Source organism: Athene cunicularia (genome assembly GCF_003259725.1).
Source record: "Athene cunicularia isolate RWA chromosome 1 unlocalized genomic scaffold, athCun1 chr1_part2, whole genome shotgun sequence".
NCBI lineage: Eukaryota > Metazoa > Chordata > Aves > Strigiformes > Strigidae > Athene > Athene cunicularia.
In genome coordinates, this window is record NW_020799092.1 from 1,840,715 (window position 1) to 1,861,584 (window position 20,870).

Below are 20,870 nucleotides of genomic sequence, written 5' to 3' on the forward strand. Positions count from 1 at the left end.
ACCCCTCTTAGGGACACCCCGAGCATCCCTCCCCGAGCTGCAAGTGCGAGGGGCCCGGGCGGTGGGAGGTGAATGGGCAAAGGGTGCTAGGGATGGGGAGGAGCGGGCGGGGAGGAGGGGACACCCCCCGGGGGCAGCCGGGGACGGGAGCAGCCTGGGCTCGGGGTGGCTGAAATCAGCCCGGCGGGAGCCTCTAGCGAGAGGATGCACCTCCGTGATAGCCCAAGGGAGGATTTTCCCCTGGAAGATGCTTAGGCTGGAAGGAAAGGGCCCTTTGTTACGCTGAGTGTCAACACCTTGCAATTGGGTGTCCTCCGGGAGGGTCTTCTGGGCCGCTGGAGGGCCCCTTGCTTCGTGCCTTTCTCCTAAAAATTAAACTAGCCACCTTCCAGCTCTTGGAAATGCCTCCTACGGGAGGGCGTCTGGGCAGCTGTCCTGCTCTCCCACCCCAGACACGACTGTTGAAGATACCAGCTATGGGATGCATTGCCCTCTGCCCTTCATGCCCATGCCATCCATTTGGGAGGTAAAACCTACATTTAATCTTCCCCTACCATTGCTTTATCCTAAACTACTTGTAAAGAAGGTACTTCAGACATCTGCTTTCTCCTTGCTCTCACAGTGTGCTCACCCATACGACACAAATCATGCCACCATGTCCTCTCCCCTCCCCAGGCACACCAGGGCCTCAGCTACGCAGCCCAGCTGAGCAAAGAGGAGCAGTGGAAGGAAAGCAAACAAAATCGATTTTAAGCTCTGCTCAGTGATGGCAGGAAATCCTTCCTAGCTGTCAGGGAAGCAGCAGCATGTGTGTTTAAAACAACTCCAGCACTGGATATTAAACACTGGTAAAGATTACATCTTCTCCCCCCCAGGCATGTTTTGAATGGATAGCAAGGGAGTCAGAGCTACAAAGGCTCCTCAAATTTGGCTTCATGTGAGCAAGGAGTGAGATTCTGCCAGCCAGGCATAGTACTCCCCACACAGAGTGCATTGCATTCCAGCCCCTCCAGAATCCTCACCGTGGAGCCAGCAAGAGGCCTGCTTGGCTCACAGTGCTGGGAGGTTGCAGGGAGGAGGTTGGATGGGGTGTTTTAAGGAAGAGGGAGACATGACGAGAAAAAATAGCAGAGGGCGAGAAGGTGGATGTGGAGAAAGCCCAGTGACATGCAGCTGGCCCCAGCAGTGAGGCCAGTGAGTGCTCCAGGCAGGTGAGTGCTTGATGCACTGACACAAGTTGGCACCAGTGCAGGATGAAAAGAAAATGGAAGCTGGTGCCCCGTGGTACAAAGGGAAGCCTCTGACCTGCCCCTTCCCAGCGGTGGCAAGGGATTTCAGCCCCCTGCATCAGCCCCTGCCTGCAGCCTGCCCACCGCTGTCAGTGGCCAGGCAGGAGTGGATTCAAAACAAACCCGATTGGGTGCTGGACCAGACCACTCTACCCCACTGTGTGCACATCAGGATGGGAGGGGCATCCACTACCTGAAACTCAGTGAAAAAAATGCCATACACCTTTGTGAGGTTTTTTGCGACCCATGCTGGGGGAAGCAATGCTGTGCTGGGGACTGTGCATTGACCTGGCCATCCAGATTTTATTGCCAAAGGCCACAGAATCGCAGTGGCAAGGTTTATCCCTCTGTCTGACACCACTGTGACAGTGAGTGGGGTGGGTGAGCCCCTCCACACCAGCCCCCACCTCTCACCCATGCTGGAAGTGGAAGAGTTGGGTGTCACAGCAGGGCAGGGCTCATCGCTTATGAGGTCCCAACCTTTCCCTCTCCCTCAGCAGGGACCCCAACTTTCTCCTGGAGACAAAGAAGCAGCAAAAATAACTTTTCACAGGGGGGTGATGATTCAGACTGGTGAGTAGCCAGCACAGCCTCCCTGTCCCATGAATAACGATTCAAAGATCCTCCGTGGGCAGCCAGCTCCATAAGGACATGGTGATGTGGAAACCCTGCCCTCCTGTGGGCAACGGGGTGGGGGAGGCAATGAGGGGGCTTTGGGGAGCCCAGTTTCGAACAAATTGGAAACAGAAGCTGGTTTTAATAAGAGCTCATGGATTCAGCCCACAGGGATGGGGAGTGAGCAATTAAAGGATTTTCTTCCTTTTAATTAATGCCCAAATAGTGTCTTGGGCTGGCTGCTGTCCCCAGTGGGTGGCTGCTGGCAGGGCAAGACAGGCTAAGAGGCCACGCTGCTGTGGTCCCCAGGCTAGAGTGACATCTGAGATGGGCTGCTGGCTTGAGGGGAAGGACACCCCTTCCTGTGAGCCAGGTAGATGCAGTGCCCCACATCCAAGCCTCCCTGTGGGAACAAGACAACCTCTTGCCGGCTCGGGGAAACTCTCATCCTTTTGTGATGCTCAGGCCAGTGGTGGGGATGAGGAGAGGAGAGCCCTTTCCCAGGGGAGGGTAACCCGGGGTCTCTGGGGCAGGGGATGTCTGCCCTGGCACTATCATTCAACTCACAGGTTCAACCCAGGGCCACCCTAATGGGCAAAAGGGCTCCTCCTCAGCTGCCACCCCATGAACACAGCTCCACCTTCGCGTTAGACCAGAAGCTTTCAGTCCATCTCACTTGGGGTTCTGCAGGTTCCATGCAGTGTGAAAATCCTGGCTTCTTTCATTTCCACATCTCATGGTGCCACAGACACAGTTTGTGTCACCTCACTCACACTCAGGGTCTGCCTGCACCAGCACACTCACACAGGACATCGTTGGATGTGTCCGGTCAAGGCTGGTGTCTGCCTCTCTGGCCTTCCTCCAGCTCTAGAAAGCATGGGTCAGAGGTGGCTTCATTTGCTGTACTTGGGTCTGGTCAAAAGCCCGCTCACCTCCCAGCAAAACCAGGGTGCAGGGGTGAGGAAGAGAGTGCCAGCCCCACAGGTGTCTTGGGACACAGTGGAGGCAAGGTGAGACCGATGGCAAAACACTAGTAGCCCAACATCTTGGCCATGCTCTGCTTGAGTGGGCAGCATTTCCTGCTCCTGGCCAGCCAAGACACTGCTGGAGGGGGCTCTCCTGTGGCTTGCTGTGCCTCAGACACAGGAGAAGCATCGCAGGGACCCCCAGCCTTGGCTAACCAAACCGTGACTCTCTCCTAGTCCAGCCCAACCTCTCCCCCTCAAGGTGAGCCCCAGATCACCTTGCCCAAGGGCAGCCCTGAGGCTGTTTTGGTTGGAGACAGCTCAATGGTGACATCCCACAGCCATGCCCAGCCACTACCCTTCCCGAGCACCCAGAAGTACCTACTTCCCCACTCTTCATCCAAAACCCATCTGCTTTCCCTATCACATCTCCCACCAATAAGCACTTCCCCACCTAAAATTTTGCCTTAAGCTTTTTTTTTTTGTGTGTGTGTGTATGTTTCTATGGACAAGAGACTAATGGAGTGAATTTGGGGCTCTGATTACACACATTAGAGTATTTTTCACTCTATTTCTTAGATGGGAATGTCATAAAGTGCACTTAGGCACACATGTTTGAGTTAGGAAGTGTTTTTCAGCCACCCAGTGCTAGGTTGTGCTCAGCTTAAATTCCATTTTTTAAAAGGATGCAGGAGACCAAAGCACTTTGAGAAGGCCAAACTGTAGCAAGTGGAACCTGAACACACTTCACCACAGTTCTCCCCCTTCCCTCAGCATTACCGAAGTCTCCTTTGTCCTTTGTCAGAGCTTCTCTGTGCCCAGAAAGGCCTGAAGACCCAAACCAGAATTGACCCACAGTACACAAGAAGATACTAAGTGTGTTCATATTTGACGGCAGAGCGGACTGACTCTGGCTTAGGGCAGGTGTGTTTCAGTAACCCTGCTACCAGCTCCACAGGTCACTTACACAGCAGGTCATGGCCCACCCAAGGAATAGGAGACAACAGGTTTTGGAATGTAACAATTTATTGTGTTTTTTTTTTTTAATTTTTAACTCCCCATTTCTGGCATTGATACAATATTCAAGAGCAGCAGAAAGAACAAAATGTACAAGAATACAAGAGTAATCAGCACAACCCCCACCCCCAAACCTGGAGCAAACCATTTTCTTGTGGGAAGTGCCATGGGAAGTGGCAATTCAATCACCCCTCCAGTGGCTATGCCTCCCACCCATCTGCTCTAGACAGAGTTTAGCCAGCTGGGAACTGGATTTAAAAAAAAAAACAAAACAAAAAAAACCCCAACACACAAAACAAAACCTGACCAAACACTATATTTAAAATGAAAATTGCAAGACAAAAAATATAGATATACAATTCATCCGTGCACAATCCTTAAATGTATTTTTTTCAAAATAAAAAAAATTACAAGATACATACTTAGGTTTATTTTAAATTAAAAAAAAAAAAATCCACCTTCACTCAGTATGCCAAGTGAGGGGAAATAAAGAGACAGATGGGTTGCACCAGAACCATCAGCACTCTAGGAGTTAGGTCTGACCTTCTCTAAGAGAAAGGATAAGGCTCTGGTGCTGCCAAAACTCAAGCACAGGCTGAATCTGAAGCACCCAAGTACCACAGAGCTCAGTGGGGTAACTTGCCTGCTCAAAGTTCAGTATTTGCAGGAATCTGCAGGATTTGAGCCTAAGCTTGGCACTGGGGAAGGTGAAAGGAAGGAACAGATGAGGCAGGCCCCTGTCCTCCACCACCAGCAGACAACTTTCTATCCAGAAAGAAAACAAACGGGGGAAAAAAAAAATATAACACAAAATAGAGAGAGCCCTCTGTTCTTAAGGAGCATACAAGGCTTAATGGCAGGGCAGAGGAGGAGGGGAGGACAGCATACCAAACTGATCAGCTTGGGGGAGGCGTGAACACAAAAGCTTTTTCCTAAAAAGTGTCATCACAACAAATTTTTTTGTCGTTCTGTTTGAGAACTTGACGTAAGACTAGGTCCCCCTTTGCAGCCGGGGGGCTGGAAGCAGCAGGCTCCCTCCAGGACAGCTAAAAAGCAACCTACCTGTGAAAGAGCACCTACCTACTGCTCTGCCCAGAAGGAAACCCACAGCACCCCCGGAGAGCAGGGTGCAGCCAGGAGGCTGCTGGGGAGCACAGAAGGACCCTGCTAGTCCAAGGCCCCCAAGCCCCACAAAGTGCTCTGACACACCCAGCCTCACTCCTGCGGTTTAGTGCAAGCTCTAAGTGCTCAGCTAAACAAGGAAGTTGAGAACCAGGGCCCTGCAGTGGGAATTAACATTTCAGCTGCTTGTCCCAACCATGCCCCTTCCCTCCCACCAGATATATTTCTGAGCTGCTGCTGAAGCTGGCATCACCCTGACTGCATCCAGCTGTTCTGTCACCTTACTCCTTTCCCTACACTGCAGCACAGTGCTTGCTGCCCATTTCCCTGCTGCACACAGCCCAGGAGCACAGAGGGCATCTCCACTCCTTCAACCCCAGCGCTATCTCTGCCAGCACTCACAGATGGGAGCCTGGATGGAGACGTCTCAAAGCACAGTGCTCACCTAAGGTGGAGGGGCTCTCACCCCAAAGATTGTGCTTTCAGACGGTCCTGGAGACATTTTGTTTCCCACCAGAGAAGCTGGAAGGGACAGAAGAGTGGCCAGAGGCAGCCCACCACCATGGGAAGGGCAAACTGACTACACCTACCTTCACTCCCAGAAGGAGAAATTTAAAGAAAGGGCGAAACTTGAGGCCCTGTGACATCCTCAGAAGCGAGGCAGGTGGGACACAGAACATACACAAAGCTGCTGGTGCCAAGGCTGCTGACCCTGCACAGACATGGGTGCAAACCCCACTAGCCACAGCAGTCCGACGCAGGGCAACATGGAAAGCGGAGAGAAGCAGAGGATGGAAGGGCAAAGGTGAGGACAGTGATAGACTCCAACTATCCCATCTACACCCCCAAAAAGAAACCATACACATTCCACTCTGGGGAGGGGCCTAAAAAATAGAAGAAAATAAAATAAAGCCACTTATTTGCTCAACCCCAAAGCATCGATGAAATGAAGATATCTGCTGGAGTTACCTAGGGAAGGAAGCACGGACAGGCAGGGGGATTTCTGAAGCAATACTCAGCACTCCTTGGGCTCTGTGCAAATGCTGCAGGAGTCAGGGCTGCCAGCACCCTCAGCAGGATGGTCCCCCCTCCACCCCTTCACACCAGGGAGACAGAGGCACAGGTCAGTGACACAGCTGGCAGAAAGGCCACGGCAAACCAAGAAAAAGCAGAACCCAGGAGGCACCAAATCCCTGGCCCCAAACTAACCCTCTACAGCACAGCACATTCAGAGCAGACATCAGGAAGGCTGCGTACAGGGTGATGGGTGAGATGGGGAAAAGAGGGGAAGGGGGAAGGTTTCTTTTATATTTATATATAAAAAGTAAATAAGATTCCAGCTCTTGCACAATTATTGGGTGATTGAAAAATGCAGCAAAAGCAAGCGATATTGGAGTAAAAGGATGCACCAGGCAAGGAGGAAAAGGTCTTGTCAGAAGGTGAGGAAGGAAGAGAGGGGAGAAATAAGCACTTAGCCAGACATGCACTCCAGGTTTGTTACACCTCCCTGGGAAGAAGGACCTGCTCCCAAGCAGCCCCACTAATGCCACAACCTGGGGTGGGCAGTAGTGTGGGGAACTCGGGACACCATCCTTCAGCATGGCAACCTCTTTCTGCCAGGAGGTCCCCAGGAAGGTGATAATCTCCAAACGCTGTGAGCTGCCAAAACCTCCTCTACAAAGAGGGGCTGGGAAAGGGAGTGAAATCCCTAGGAAGACTCAGCTCAGAGACAGCTGCTACTTAGTAAATAGCAGGACTGTTGTTTTTTTTGTTTTGTTTTATTTCGTAAAATCTCCCTGGGAACTTCAGTAAGGGGAGACACGAATAAATGCTCCCTTTCTCTTTTGGAAACAGAAATTAAGCAGTGGCTCACCACAGCTGGGTCTGCTCACCACACTTTTTCTCTGTTTTCCATCCCAAAAGGAGTTTGTATCTTGTTAGCTTCACACCTCCCCAGTCCCACTCTGCTCAGCGAGGAGAAAAGAGAGCACAAGACAGGAGGCTGCCACTCCAAGGTGAAAACTGTGGGAAGCACTGGCAGAGCTCAATGGGCAGAGAGAGGAGGAGAAATTCCTAAGAACAGCCCAGGTGATGGGAGGCATCAAGACATCTGTCACCTGCCACTGCAATGCCAAGGGCACCAGAGAAGTCCAGACAAGGAAAGCTGTCCTAGCATCCCCTGCCCATTCAGACACCAACATCTGGTGACTCCCCTCTTCCCTGCAGTCACTCCCGCACACCAGATGAATGCCCAGCAGAGACATCTTGGATGGGCAAGCCAGCATGAAAGAGCTGCCTCCTTGCTTTGAAGAAACATTCAGGCAACACTTCCCCACCACCTCGCAGGAAGCCAGGGCAGAAGGTGGCAGCTCTACTTGAGCACAGTCCCATTGTGGTGTTCCTCTCCCCTCTCTGTCCCCAGACCTCCAGCATTTGCTGGCCTCAAGAAGAGGGTATGCCTTGCTAGCAACACCTTCAGAGCACACAAGGCAGTGCTCTCACCTGTCTCTGAAGATCCAGCCACTATTAGAGATGGGAGTCGGTTCTCTGTCCTGATGTGGTGAATCCTACATGGAAAAATACCATTTCCCACTTGACACTGGAAGAAGCTAAGAGACCCTAAAGAGGGGAGGCATATCTGCTTCCTGGGAGATAAGCCCACCGTGTTTAATCCTGCTTGGATATGGGGGAGGGGAAAAGAGAAGAGACAGTGACTTGGCAGGAAAGGTACATGCCAACCCCAAATCTTAGCAGCTTGCTGTGCATGCAGTCAGTCAACTGTTTCCATGTTGGTGGCTCGATCCACATTCTGGCAGAATGCGACCAGCCATTTCTGATGGCCACCTGGCCAGAAAAACCACTTGGAGACTCCACCTTAGCTCACAGGAGAGGTATGGGAGGGAAGGGAACTCACTCCAACACTTGGGAGGCAAGGACGGGAAGGGTTTGTAGACAGGGTTCCTCCAACATACAACTTGCCTTTTCAGCTCAGAGATCGCTGCTTAGTCCCAGAATGCCTTTCTCTCCAGTTCAAGCAAGCCAAACACCATCCCAGACACACATGCTTCAATACTACAAAATATTCTTTTCTCTAAGGACCATCTAATACCACTACAGTTTGTGCAATCACTGCATTTATTAGTCATTTTTAAACTCTCTCTCTCTCTCTCGCTCTCTCCCCGTAGAAATTTTTTTTAAACTTTTCTTTTTTTATGCAAAACTAATCATTTCACTTTTTCCACTCCATCATAAAATCTCCTCTAAAAACACAACAAGAGAACAAACATGGCACAGACACAGAGAATACTTCCCTGTTTGTTTGTTTTTTTTTAACCTAGGGGTTATGGGGAAGTGAAGGGGATACTTTCAAATAAACTCCTCCCTCAGTTCCATGCCCTTTTTTAAGGGCATGGATGGATCTTCTTTCCCATCTCCACGAAGGAGCAAGGGTAAAAAAAAATCAGAAGGAAGAGTGTAACCCACGTGAATATGAAGGTAGGTTAGTCAGCCTCAAGTGGCTTGTCCACCTGAGGGAACTTGAGGCTGCTACTGTGTTCAAGTTAGAGGTTTGCTAACTCAAACCAGCACAGGATCCTGATTTCGGATCCAAAGATTCAGGGTTTGGTTCCCACCTGGTGACCTACCCAGGGAGAGATTTGTCACACAAGCAGTTGAGCTGTATCTGCAAGCCGGATCATACTCCTTTCTTCCTCCACAAAGAGGATCTACTGCATGAGTTCCTCTGCTGCAACAAGTCCCCTCATCTCGTCACCACAGGAAGAAGGTCCTCATGGAGTATCCCTACAATGACCCACTATTTTGCTCTTCACAGACAGTCCCCTTGCTTGTCACTCTGGAGTAAGGCAAAACCCCTTCAATTAAACAATTCCTGCCCCCTGCCCCCAAAGAACACCATACAAGAGACACTGGGGAAAAGAATTCTGCCAAGCAAGCACATCTTGGCCAAAACACATCAAGAGTTTCCTATTAAAGTTCCCTTTTATCTCCCACTTAAACACTTTAGTTCTTTTTTTTTCAGAACCTCAATACCACAAAACAAAACACATCACCACATACACACCAAACAGTAACTTAACAACCTGAAGTGACTGGCCAGTTTGCATCCACCCCATAAAGAAGCTCCTCTTATCTCGCAGCCACAGAATAGTTCTTGTGGGAAAAAAAAAAAAAAAAAAAAAGAGAAGAATCTCCTATTTCCCTAAGAATGGGCTTTTCCCCTATGACAACAAACTGCTCATCTTTGAAGCTGCAGTCAAATGGATAGGATATGCTAAAATAAGGGATCCCTGGGTGTGCCAGGCACAGGAAAGATTAAAAAAAGAGAAAAAGACACGAAAAATACAGGCAGGTATTAACAGAGACACGCACACAAGTCCAACAAGTTATAGGAAGCCTTAGCTTGGTGAATGGATCAGGGAAGTCTCTCCCTGCCCCTAGCTTCAGCTGCAAATGCAACTGCATCCCCAAAGAGTTCACTAAGCTCTTTAACCAAGGAAAGAAAAAGAAAGAGGTGTGCAAAGGGTGGTGCTAACAGCACCTGGAACCCCCCTCAGACTGTCTGCACAGACACCCAACCACAACTAGCGTGAATCCACTGTGCCCACCGCAATGAACACCACCCACTTTGAGGCAAGGCTTGTGGGGAGAGCAGCAAAGATTTTATTACACCAACCCAGGCACTGGAGGCAGGGAAAAGACAAGCTCTGGGCACAGAAGGCCTAATTAAGGTCAGAAGCTGGTCTATCCTTCTACCACCCTGATGACATCCCTTGGGCAGACAAATATTACCTCTCTCCCACAGGCTGCCTCTCTTCTACCCTCAGACCACTGCAACCACAAAATCACAACTTCACACAAGAGCACTCCTTGGAGCTGGCAGCTCTTGAATATCCTCAATGTGAAAGCACCAGAGGGGCCAATTCCATTCATGTTCACCCACCCAGGGCAGATTTGTAAGCAGGTGAGCCCTGGCATGGGGAATTTTTTCCACCCTTTTCACCTCTGCAGCATGTTATGTAGAAGCGACACCCCTCTGCCCCATCCCGAATACCAGGGACAGAGTTGAGAGGGTGAGACTCCCACCGATTGATCAGCACCTCTTTTTCTTGCCCCTACAGCCGAGTCCTGTGCAAGTAGGGGAAGAAGGGAGAGCAAAAGAATGGCATCTTACTGTGAAGTTTAGGACTTAACACAGAAATGGAGCAAGCCAGAAATGGCAGGCAAAAGAGAGAGCTTATTTTGGATGTGAACAAAGTGGTCAGGAAAATAAGGAGCTGTGGGTAAAGAACAGCAAGCTGTGGTCTTGCTCACTCCTACTTGCTAGGGGTCAGGGGAATGAATTTCTACATGAGCTCACAGGAGCTCTGGGGGAAGAGATCCAGTGCACATGCATACGATGTGAGAGAAGTTTCTTACTAGCACCTTTGGTTGACAGTTGTAAGGGCTGTTTCAGATGCTGAAAAGACAGAGGGGAACCCTCTTCCAGGCCATCCCAGGGAAGGGAGAGCAGGAGACAAAAGGAAGCAGGAAGAGCAAACAACCTGCCTTAGCATCCACCCCTCCCTCTGAGGAAACTGAGAAGAAGCAAAAAGGGTCTGTGGAAGCTTATGCGCAAGGCGGGAGACCAGCCTCATCCAGCTGGGGCAGCATCATGCTGTCGGTGTTTCTTCCCCCAAACTGAAGGATGGATGCACAGCCCACTCCCACTATGGGAAGGCTGGGGAAGGGCATTTCATGCTCTCTCCCCCAAGCAAGTACAAGTGCTGAACACCAGGAGGAAGATCTGGGCCAGAAGCAGACTCCCCTTTTCTTCCCTTCTCCCCGCAGAGCAGAGCAAGTTGGAAGCTGCAGAAGAGAGACCAGGGCACCTGAAAGCGCCCATACAACTGCCAAGGTAGCACCAACAGTCAAAGGAAAGGGGAAGCCAATCTGGGGTGTATGCTGCACGGAGCACCCCCCACCACCCCAGCTTTCTCTCAAGCACCTTCCAGGTTTGATACTTCACCTGCCCCTCTCCCCCTCACCCTGGGGACAACTGGATCAGCAACTGCCAGGAGGACGGCATAGGAGAGGGCAGATCCAGGCCCCAGTCCAAGAAGGGGAAGGATGGCAGGATCCGAGTCATGGCAAAGGGGAAACATGGGAATGGAAATTCGAGACTGCATGCACATTGTGGGAGAAGGCCTGGAGGGTGTGGGAGAGGGCTCCAATCCTCTTACCCCTCAAAGGTCTGGAGCTTGTCTTCAATTTTTGTCAAGGATGGAAGGGGGAGGAGGAGCACCTTCCCCACCACCCCCACAGGCACATGCTCATCCATCCCTCATCCCCAAAGGCTCCACTGCCCGTTGGACCACACCACATTCAAGGACAAACAACCACTCCCTAACCCCACCACAACCCTCCCTGCCTCCTCCCAGTGGCAGTGACACCCAGGAACAGTGGGTGCCCCCACTCCCCTGCACTGACACACTCCAGTCTCCAGGCAGGAGGGAGTGGGCAGGGGGAAAGACGGAGAAAGGGTGACAGTGAGGGCAGAGGGACAGCCAAGGGGAAAAGGAGAGAACTAAGGACAGCCATTCACACCATGACTTCTCGCAGGTAAAGCTTCCCCCACACCCCTGGAGTGGAGGGGACCTGGCTGCTCACTTGCTGCCTCCTCCACTGCCGCCTGCTGCCACCTTCTCAAAATCCTCTGCATTGCAGAACTCCTTGATGGTGACGGTGAGGAGGTTGCTGGTGACATCTGTGACCACCACGTTAGAGCAAGGGGACATCTCGGGACGCCAGTCGCCAGCCTCCTGCTCCGGGTCAGAAGAGGAAAGGGACAAGGAGGGTGTCTGCCCCCCACTGCACCCTCCTGGAGTAGAACGCTTGCTGGTAGCAGCCGACTCAGGTGGGATGGAGAGGTCGAGGACCTCCGACTCACGCCAGTCGGGGATGGCTGGGCTGAGGGTCTCGGGGAGCAGCTTTGGAGGGGAATCATCTGGGTCAGAAGAGGAGTGGGGGGCGGGCGATGGGCAGCCAGAGGAGCTGGAGCTGGGGGCATCATAGGGGGTGGAGCCCATAATGAGCCCACAGGAGGCTGCCTGGGAACCTTCGGCTTCCCCTTTGCCCTCCAGAGAGGGGGCAGGTGCAGCAGATGGCTTGTTGTAGAGCGAAAAGGTGCCAAACTTCATGTGGCGGATCTGGGTGCGGAGGACACTCTCACTGAACTTTTTGCTCTTGCCAATGACACGGTTTCGGGATGGGATCTTGGGCCGAGCCAGGCCCCCAGCCCCATTGGCTGGCTTCCCACCTTTGTCAATGACTTTGAGGTTGAGGATGATGCGGCTGCGCTTGGGCTCACGGGGTTTCACCTTACGGTTGATGATGCGGACGGTCTCCGAGAAAGGCGAGACAGGAGGACGGATGCCAGCCCCACCACCCACGCTCCCACCATTCTGGGGGTCTGGACGGGGCAGTGGGCGACGGGACATGCGGTGGCATCGCCGTATGTCTTTCTTGAGCCGGTGCACTGCGGCACTGGAGTGGAGCTTGGGAGAGGATGTGCTAGAACCAGGCTTGACAGAAAAGTGTACATCCCCAATGTGGAGGGCCTCCGCTTGGGCCCGAGCCTGCGGTGGTGGGGAGAAGAAAAAAAAAACCAAAAAAACGGGGTCAGAGAGGCAGCCTAGGTGTACCTAAATCTCAACTGGGCATTGCTCACCTCAGGACAAGTGCTTACCAGCAACGCTGTCACATTTATACCTACATGAATTACAAGCACAGATATACACCTATGGGCTACTGACAGCTACGGCACAGGCCCAACACAAGCTGTCTGTATCCTTTTTGGGCATCTAATTACTCCTCAGGCTGTGCCCCTGTTGACATGTACTTTTCCCAGGGGGAAACTGCCACCCTCCAGCCACGTTTCAAGGTGCAGTTAACAGTCTCCAAGGCCCCCCCTCAGTCATCATCAGCCAACATGCACAATCCTGCACTGTCAGACAACCAGCCAAGCATCCTCCTAGACATTGGGGCTGTTAGTGTTGAGTTAGCATCCAAAATTAACTTACTAGTGCCAAGACAGAGGACTGTATCAGGTCCTCTACAAAATGAGCATGAGACATGGGGGAAAGGAAGAGTAACGCACCCAGCTTGCTCTTCCCCTCCCACAACCAGACTCATCTGCTCTGGAAAGCATGGTAGAACGGGGTCTTGAGGAACACTGATGGAGGTGGGTGAGTGTGATCTGACAGAGCTGTCTTAGCTAAACACAAGTGCAGAGATCTGAAGATTAATTTTAACTAGAGATCACAAGCAAGTTGTTTATCCTTACTCTGCTGTGGGAGCAAGGTCCCATCTTTAAAGCAAGACTAGGACAGCTGGAATTCAAGTCAAGTTTAACTGCATCTCCAAAGAAGACACTGCCTTGTCCTTCTGAACACCACACTTGTTTGAAATCTACTAATGAAACAGAGCAAGAACCAGCAGCACTGGTTCAACTGCTTGGTGCCAGCCCTGCCTGACAGCCAGGGCAGGGGCACAAGACTTTTAAGCTCTTCTGGTGCTTGGGGATAGTGCCAAAACCTGCCCTGGTTCATGCACGAGAGACAGAACATTTCCTGGCAGCAGACGCAATAGTTTCATTGGCAAGGTGAGGCAGTATGACCTGAAGGCCCTGTGAGCATGGCAACCCAGAGTATATTCTTACATCATGCCTTGTCAGAGCACAGCTGCTTGTAGAGCTCAGCCTCCCACCTGTACCCTGCTCCTTGCCTAAAGCAACTCCCTTCCTTATTTCCTCCCAGCAGTGGTCACAGACAGAAGTCACCCAGGCCTGGAGGGAACAGGTGAGCCCCCCTCCGATTGTCCATCTAGTGAGCAGCTTCCCCCACCTCGTGGGCATAACAAGAACTGCACAGCTAGAAGACGACAGCTGTTTTTCCTCCCCAACTTTTCCATCCCGTTGCCCCCTTGTACACGCCAAGATTGGGATGGCTTATTGCCAGCTAAGAGCTTAAGCACTCCAACACCATCTCCTTTGTCACCCTGCAGTCTGTGCCTCCTACCAGGGAAATGCCTGGGGGAAAAAAAATGTGCGTGTAAAGGCAGGGATCTAACAGATCTAAGCAAGGGGCCCAGGCCAGCTCTTGCACAATAAGCTCAAAGCCCTGGCCCTACATCTGCAGAGCTTTGCTGCCACCCAGTGCCCCTCTTCTCCCACCGAGATCCCCATGGGAACCACAGAAGATCCTGAACAAGCAGAGAGCAGAGACACGAAGACATTTTGTTCCTCCCTGGCTAACGCTAGAGGAGCATGCCCTCAGTACTACTTGTATCTTGGCTTTAAAAGGAGGAGATGAGGCCACCTTCCCTGGCTGTATGTGAAAACACAGACTGAAGGCTCATCTGAACCAGGGACTCTAGACTTTTTGTTAGCCAACTGACAAAGAAATAGGGACAAATAACATGACTGCCAAGGCAGGCACACACACTCCCCATGTTAACCCTGGGCTGTACAGGGCTATTTTACCTAGCTAGAGGGAAGCATCCCCAGCACAGACAAACTCCAGCACTTCCTGCTGTAGCATGAAGCATCCCAGTGTCCAGCTAGTTTCCCTGTGCTCAGCCTTGCATGTTACTCCATGCCCCAAACTGTTCAGAAAATGAATAGTTAAAACACAGTTCCTGTCCCAGGCATCCTACAGGCTGGAGCACAGCAGCAGTACCAAATGAACTCCCTGCATCATGTATCAACTCTCTCCCATCCCATTGATCCACAACTGAAGAGACCCCACAGGCCCTGTCAGGAGGCCACAGGCACAGACAGATGCACATCTAGGGCTGTGCTTGCTCCTTCTCTTCACAGGTCCTTCTGGAGATGGCAGATACCAGGACAAGCTACAGTTTGCTTTCTGACATTACATACCACACAGGTTGGATTATTTTTCCTGTCTGCACCGCCTTCCCCATCAAGCCAGCCCTTCCAGCATTGCTACTTACCAATTTACCACTGCTCATCTGAGAGCAAAGTGCAACCCAACGTCCTGTTCCAAAACAAAACAGGAAAGCCAGGCAGATGTGTCAGTAAAAATCCTGGATCCACAGCTTCAGCAGAGAGACACAGGTGTCCTTCAGGGCTTCTCCTGCTGCCAACACTGCATGTCTTCTAGATTAATTCCCTTCCCTGTAATTGTGCCTTGGAGTAAGGAGTTCTGCCCCCTCTGTGCCACTCTGCTCCGAGTGAGTCTAATTACCGCCTGCTCACAGCACCAGCTTCAGTCACCTGTGTGAGAAAGGTGGTAGCCTCCCCCGTGTGGGGGAAGCAGTCACAAACACCTACACTTGCCTTACACACCCCAAAATTCCTCAGCAAAGCTTCCCATCAACCATGTTAAATAAGTAAGCAATAAAGCTGGGATATTCACTGCCCAGCTGCTTCCATAGTCCTGTTGATTGTACTTTCTCAACCTGTGCATGTTAATCAGCTCTTGCCCCATTTTGACAGAGACCTGTCATGATTTTGTGCTTACACAGCAGCCAGCACAGAGCCCTGGTCCATGGCTAGGACTTTTCCAGTGTGCCAGAACCACTAGGTCTCCTTCACTTGCTATGTATCTGCCTTTCCAGCTACTTCTAGGGCACCTCCTCAAGGCTGAAACTGTTTCTAACTCATGTTTCAACTCTGCATTTATTAAATACCAGTTTCAGTTGTCTCCAGGTAGACTACATGCAGCATTGATCTTTTTAGCCAGATTAAAAGAGTAAGCCAGGAACCAACAGTCTTCCCCTGGTGCTACATTGCTATCTGCAGTGACCAGCTTCAAGGCAAGTTCCAGAGAGCAATATGCAAATATTCAGCTTACCTTGAACTTGTTTTTCCAGGTAAGGTTTCAAGAAAAACAGTATCAGATACTTTATCTAAGACCAGCCCCCAGAGCCCTCTCACTTGCAAAGCTCAGTATTCCTACCACAGGATCAGGTTTGTTCAAGCATCAACTATACAACTCAAGTCTCTTCCCTGCAGAGGACAGTACATTTTCTGGGCTCTCCTTCTGCTTCCAACTTTACATTAAGTAACTTGCTACCTCTGGTTTGAAGAGGACTTGGCATTCAGTTTTATCTGTTGGAAATGCACTTCTCCCTGCTATGGATTCATTACTCAATCACACTCATGAGCCATATGAGCATAAGGTCTTTGAAAAACAAACCCATTTAATACTTTTAGCTGTGTCACCACAGTTTGCTACTTAACTCAGAAGTTTCCCAAACAGAAACTATCTCTCTGGGTTTTTCTGTTTTCACCTGCAGGATTTGCTCACTGCTGAAGAGGTACTCGCATGTATACGAAGTAATTCATTCTGCTTACAGCTCAGCCTGTATCAGGATGCAGCTTCTGGAGGCTTGCTGCAGTGCTCTGTCACGAGAGCAAGCCAATTGCTAGGACTGCTTCCCTTCCCCCTCTCCCCTTTTGGGATATGTATCACCTTTATTTAGCTTGTACAGCTCTCCCTCATTGCCCCTGGGAACTAGTATATCTCCCCTGTTCCCTACTATTTCTGAATAAATGTCCCTTGAGGCCCAGCAAGCATATTTGTTCATTCATTCCCTTAACGCACTGAGATGCACAAGCACGTACACGGACACGTGCTTACAAAAGCCTCTATTACCTGATTTGTATCAAAACCTCTGCAATTTGGAAGAGGAAAAAAAAAGACAAAAAAGAGACCTTGTAAGGCAAAGGATTTCTAGTTAATTATTTTAAAACAAGTCATTTCCAGTAGCGCTGCTGCACCATACTAGTGCTACTCTCTCATAAATTACTGGTTCTGCTTTGTCTTTTATTCTCCACCTGCATTCCCACAGTCCTTGCTCCAAACAGCATTCGCAAGAGCTCTTCTTTCTCCTTTTTGGCTGCCATTCTGCCTTTTTATCGCCCTCTTTCTTCTGAAGTCTTCCAAGTGACAAGGCAACAGCAAGCTAGTTCATAGCACAGTTCTCCCAAGCAACACTGCCATAAACTAAAGTTTCCCTAGTGGATGGGGAACAAAATGCTACAAAGGAAAACGGTTTGTTTTCAAACCGCTTGGGGATAATTTACGAACAAGGGAGGAGATCAAAGGAAACGCAACTCTAACTTTAGGGTTCAAAGAAGGGCAAAGTGACAGAATACCACGCTGCTCAGCCCCCTCTTCCCCCCTGTCCCACCAAGGCTCTCCCTTACTTCTGCCTTCCCATTAACGTTCTTTAGCCTTTTCACCTTAGTATTTACAGCCACCCTGACTAGAGTTCTTTGCTAGCCACCCACTGAGCTTGCAGACCAGGCTCTGTCTCTTAATAGCACTTGCTAGACTTTATTAGATTAGTTGGCAAGTTTTGCATTCCACACAGCAGAGTGCCAAGGGAAAAGCAAAATAAAATGAGCAAACCAAGCAGGGGAAAAGAGGAAGATCACTACAGCTCACGCTATGTCCCTTTCTAACCTCACACCAGCTTCCATTCTGACCTGCAGCTGAAGGGCCCATCCTCAAGGACTACTCCTGCCAGGCAACAAAGTAGTAAGGTTCTTTGTACAGTGTTGCCCATTTCAGACCAAAGGCTCTGCTTCACGTACACTCAGCACAAAGTTTGTAGCATACCAGCAGCCTCCCAAGAATTGCAACCTCCCACCAACCTTGATCTCAGCTGTGGGAAAGTTTGCCCCTTCGTATGCAGAGAATAGAGACCCATTTCCTGCCCAAAACTTTGCAGTTGAAGTTTACAGGGGTCACTTTCAACACCGGCCATCTTGACAGCAATATTAGAAAGCCTGGACTGTAATTTCCCTTTGCAGTATGATCAAAAGGGCAAGTGTTAGACAGCTCTCAGCAACAGGAGCCTGGCTTACAAAGGCAGCAGGTGGCCAAAGATGAAGCTTTTCAAAGCTTTTCCAAAGGCGTGGGCCACTAACCTGATGGAATGCTCTCTACAAATTCCCCTGGGTGCTTATCTGCAGCTTTTGAGAACTAATTCCAGGATAAACCTAGCCCCAACTGCAAACTGAAACACCCGCACAAGCCAGAAGACTGGGCAGCATATGGGACAACTTATTTCAATGCCTTACTGGAGGCTCAGAAGCCCAAATTTAAGCACTGATACACATGAAAAATCCTAGCAAGCCACTAAGGCTACAGCAGACTAATCTACCCAAGCAGTCCTATGCCAGATTGCTGCTTAAACATCATTACATCCAGGCCTAATCTGTTCAGTTAACAGATAAAAAAGAATATTGTTCTAACTGCCAACTCCAAAGACTCCCTCTGGGATGCAAGAATCAAATTTCGTCTCCTGCTTCCGAAATTCTCATTGGCAAGAGATTCTGCAACCAAAAGATCTGAAAACATTGTTAGCGATGCGTGAGGCAGAGCCAAATCCCACTCACCCTGCAGCGGCACCGGTGCTGCAGGACTAGCAGAGGTCAAGCCCACGTCTTTGGCAGGCCAGAAGAACTGACAAGAGATGTATACAACACAAACTATCATGCTGGTCTCCCTCACGTTTCTAGCTGCAGTTGCGTTGCCAGTGGTTTGCCTGAACAGAGCTCAAACAAGCTCAGATAGGGCTAGCAGAGATAGAGTTACTTCTTGCTGCCTGGCCTGGGGTGTTATTTTTAGGGTGGGATTCAAAGTCACAAAAAAATGGCATGTCAGGGCACTAACAGTTTCACCAGCTCCATTTCCCAGAGCTGCAAACCAAGCAGCAGCAGTAGCACTCTGCCCTGCCAGCCTCTCCCACAAAGTGGCACCAGCCCTCAGGAGAGCTCATCTCACTCCTTATTGCTATCCATCTTCTGCAAAGTACCAAGCCAGCTCCGCAAACCTACAGGTTTTCAGTAGTGTTTGAGAAGCTGGCAGAGGGAAGATGTGCCACAGAAACATGTTCAGGGACGTGATTCAGTGGATGCTGTTGAATAATTCAGGTTCTAACTTTAGGAGGGGGTTTAAAGGGCAAGGGGAGAAGAGGAAGAATGAGTGAGTTTTATTTTTGAGTTTGGGGGTTGGGTTTTTTTTTTTCTTTTTAAATAAGCGACAGATTGGCAACTGATTTTGCTGTATCACATTCAGAATCAAAAAGAAAAGGAACTGGTTACACACAGTCACATTAAAAGCACAGCATAAACGCTTCCCTACAACTCTGAACAGTGTCAGGTGTTACAAATACTACTATTTTTTAATTCAAGCAGAGAACTATTTTAAGCTGGTGGTTTCCCTTTAAGCGTTCCTCTGCATTGTTGGAAACCTAAACACAAGGGTTTAATTTAATGCATGACTGCCAGAAAGAGAAAAACCAACTAGTCTAGTTTCCCTGAATAAAGTGTAAGAGATAGTACAGTATCGGTTCTGTTTGTAAATCCGAGTATGCAGATGTATAAAACTGTTATCAGAAAAACAGTCAGTGAGGGAGAAGGACAGTACCATCAGCAGGACTTCCCAAGGATTAACGTGGTCCCCTGTGTTTTACTTGGGGCATGAGAATACGTGTGCTCCTGCATTTCTTCTGTGTGCTTCGTTATGTCCCCTTAAAGCAAAGCAGAGAAAAGGTGACACCCTACCCCTCACGGCTCTTTCCAGTGCTCATACAGTTAAAGTGATGCACTGACTTGAGTAAAGCTTCTACTGCTGTCAAGCAAATGAAAAGTATTAACCTGTTTCACAGATGGGGAAGCATGCACAAAGGCTAAATGACTTGCCCAAAGCCATAGGATGACTTAGTGATAGCGATGCCTTACCGCAGGGCTGTCCCAGGGCTTCATACCAGATCAAAGCCAGGGAAGCTGTGAACACGCTCTTAATTTTAGAGAGATATGTTTTTTCTACGTTCACCTGAAATCTGAGACTGACATAGTCGGATAGTAAGTAGGGGGGAAGAAAGGAGCAAAGCAAGGAGTTTTGTCTGTAACTAATAAATCGATAGAACTCACGTAGTGGTCATACAGCTAACGGATTTCTTAATTTTAAAAAGTAAAAAAATTGGGGGGGGGTGTCTGCACTAGGGACTACATTCCTTGTTCTTCACTGCAAGCAAGCAGAGATGCTACAACACCTTCTTGCAGAGGTGCTGGGTCTATCAGAGGGGAACTGAAAACTTCAGCTGCTATCCTATGCAGAGGTCAAACACTCCCAGCCCCCCTCAAAAAACAAGATGATAGTGTACAGATCAAAACATGAACCCTTCATGAAACTCCCATGGAGTACCTATATCCTGAAACCAATCAGAGGAGCATAAGTGGCAGTGGGATTCCCGTCACAGCTGCCTGACCGCTCAGCATGCTGCTAAGTTGCAGGGCACGGGCTGGATGGAATAGGCTGTCGAAGGAAGAGGGAGCGGGGCTGGCTAGCTCTCCACTGCGGCAGCAGAAGGCCGTAAAGAAGGAGAAGATATTGAAAAAAGAGATTGCAGCCTCACCATACACATCTACATATACCGACTGTCCTGCTGGGGCACCCGTCGCTTGCACGCACACACACTCTCCCCTTGCACACTTCTGTGTCCCTGCCCCCCACCCACTTTCCCATCAGGTTGTCCTGCGTTCCCAGAGCCAGGCAGCAGACACGAGTCAATTGAAAGTCCAGTCCTTCCAAGGGCACGCCACTGGCAAGGTCTGAGAGACAATCGGCTGGGCCTAAGTTATTTAAATAAGAGTTACCTTCAGGAGAAAAGTTTTAGGCTTAGGTCCTCTCTTCTTGGGCCCATACAGCTCACGCTCTCGTTCCCTTTGGGGAGTCAAATTTGTCAAGAAGTTAAAACTTTTCCCAAAGGGAGGAACAGAAGCATACAAGTTAAAAAAAAAAAAAAAAAAAAAAAAAGGTGTAATATG

General features: G+C 49.9%; 1 protein-coding gene across 2 annotated transcripts in view; it reads right to left on the reverse strand.

Moving 5' to 3' along the window:
• Positions 1–6,765: 6,765 nt before the first annotated feature.
• Positions 6,766–20,870, reverse strand: part of LOC113491089 (chromobox protein homolog 6-like) — a 34,666-nt gene continuing 20,561 nt past the window's right edge. The window contains exons 4-5 of one of the 2 annotated variants that reach the window (XM_026867749.1): positions 20,700–20,766; positions 6,766–12,642 (exon numbers count right to left, since the gene is read on the reverse strand). In XM_026867749.1, the coding sequence (XP_026723550.1) occupies positions 11,671–12,642; positions 20,700–20,766 (1,039 nt within the window). In that variant the 3' untranslated portion in view covers positions 6,766–11,670. Of the gene's footprint in view, positions 12,643–20,699; positions 20,784–20,870 lie in introns of those variants that run through there. The other variant, XM_026867748.1, reaches the window with a different exon arrangement.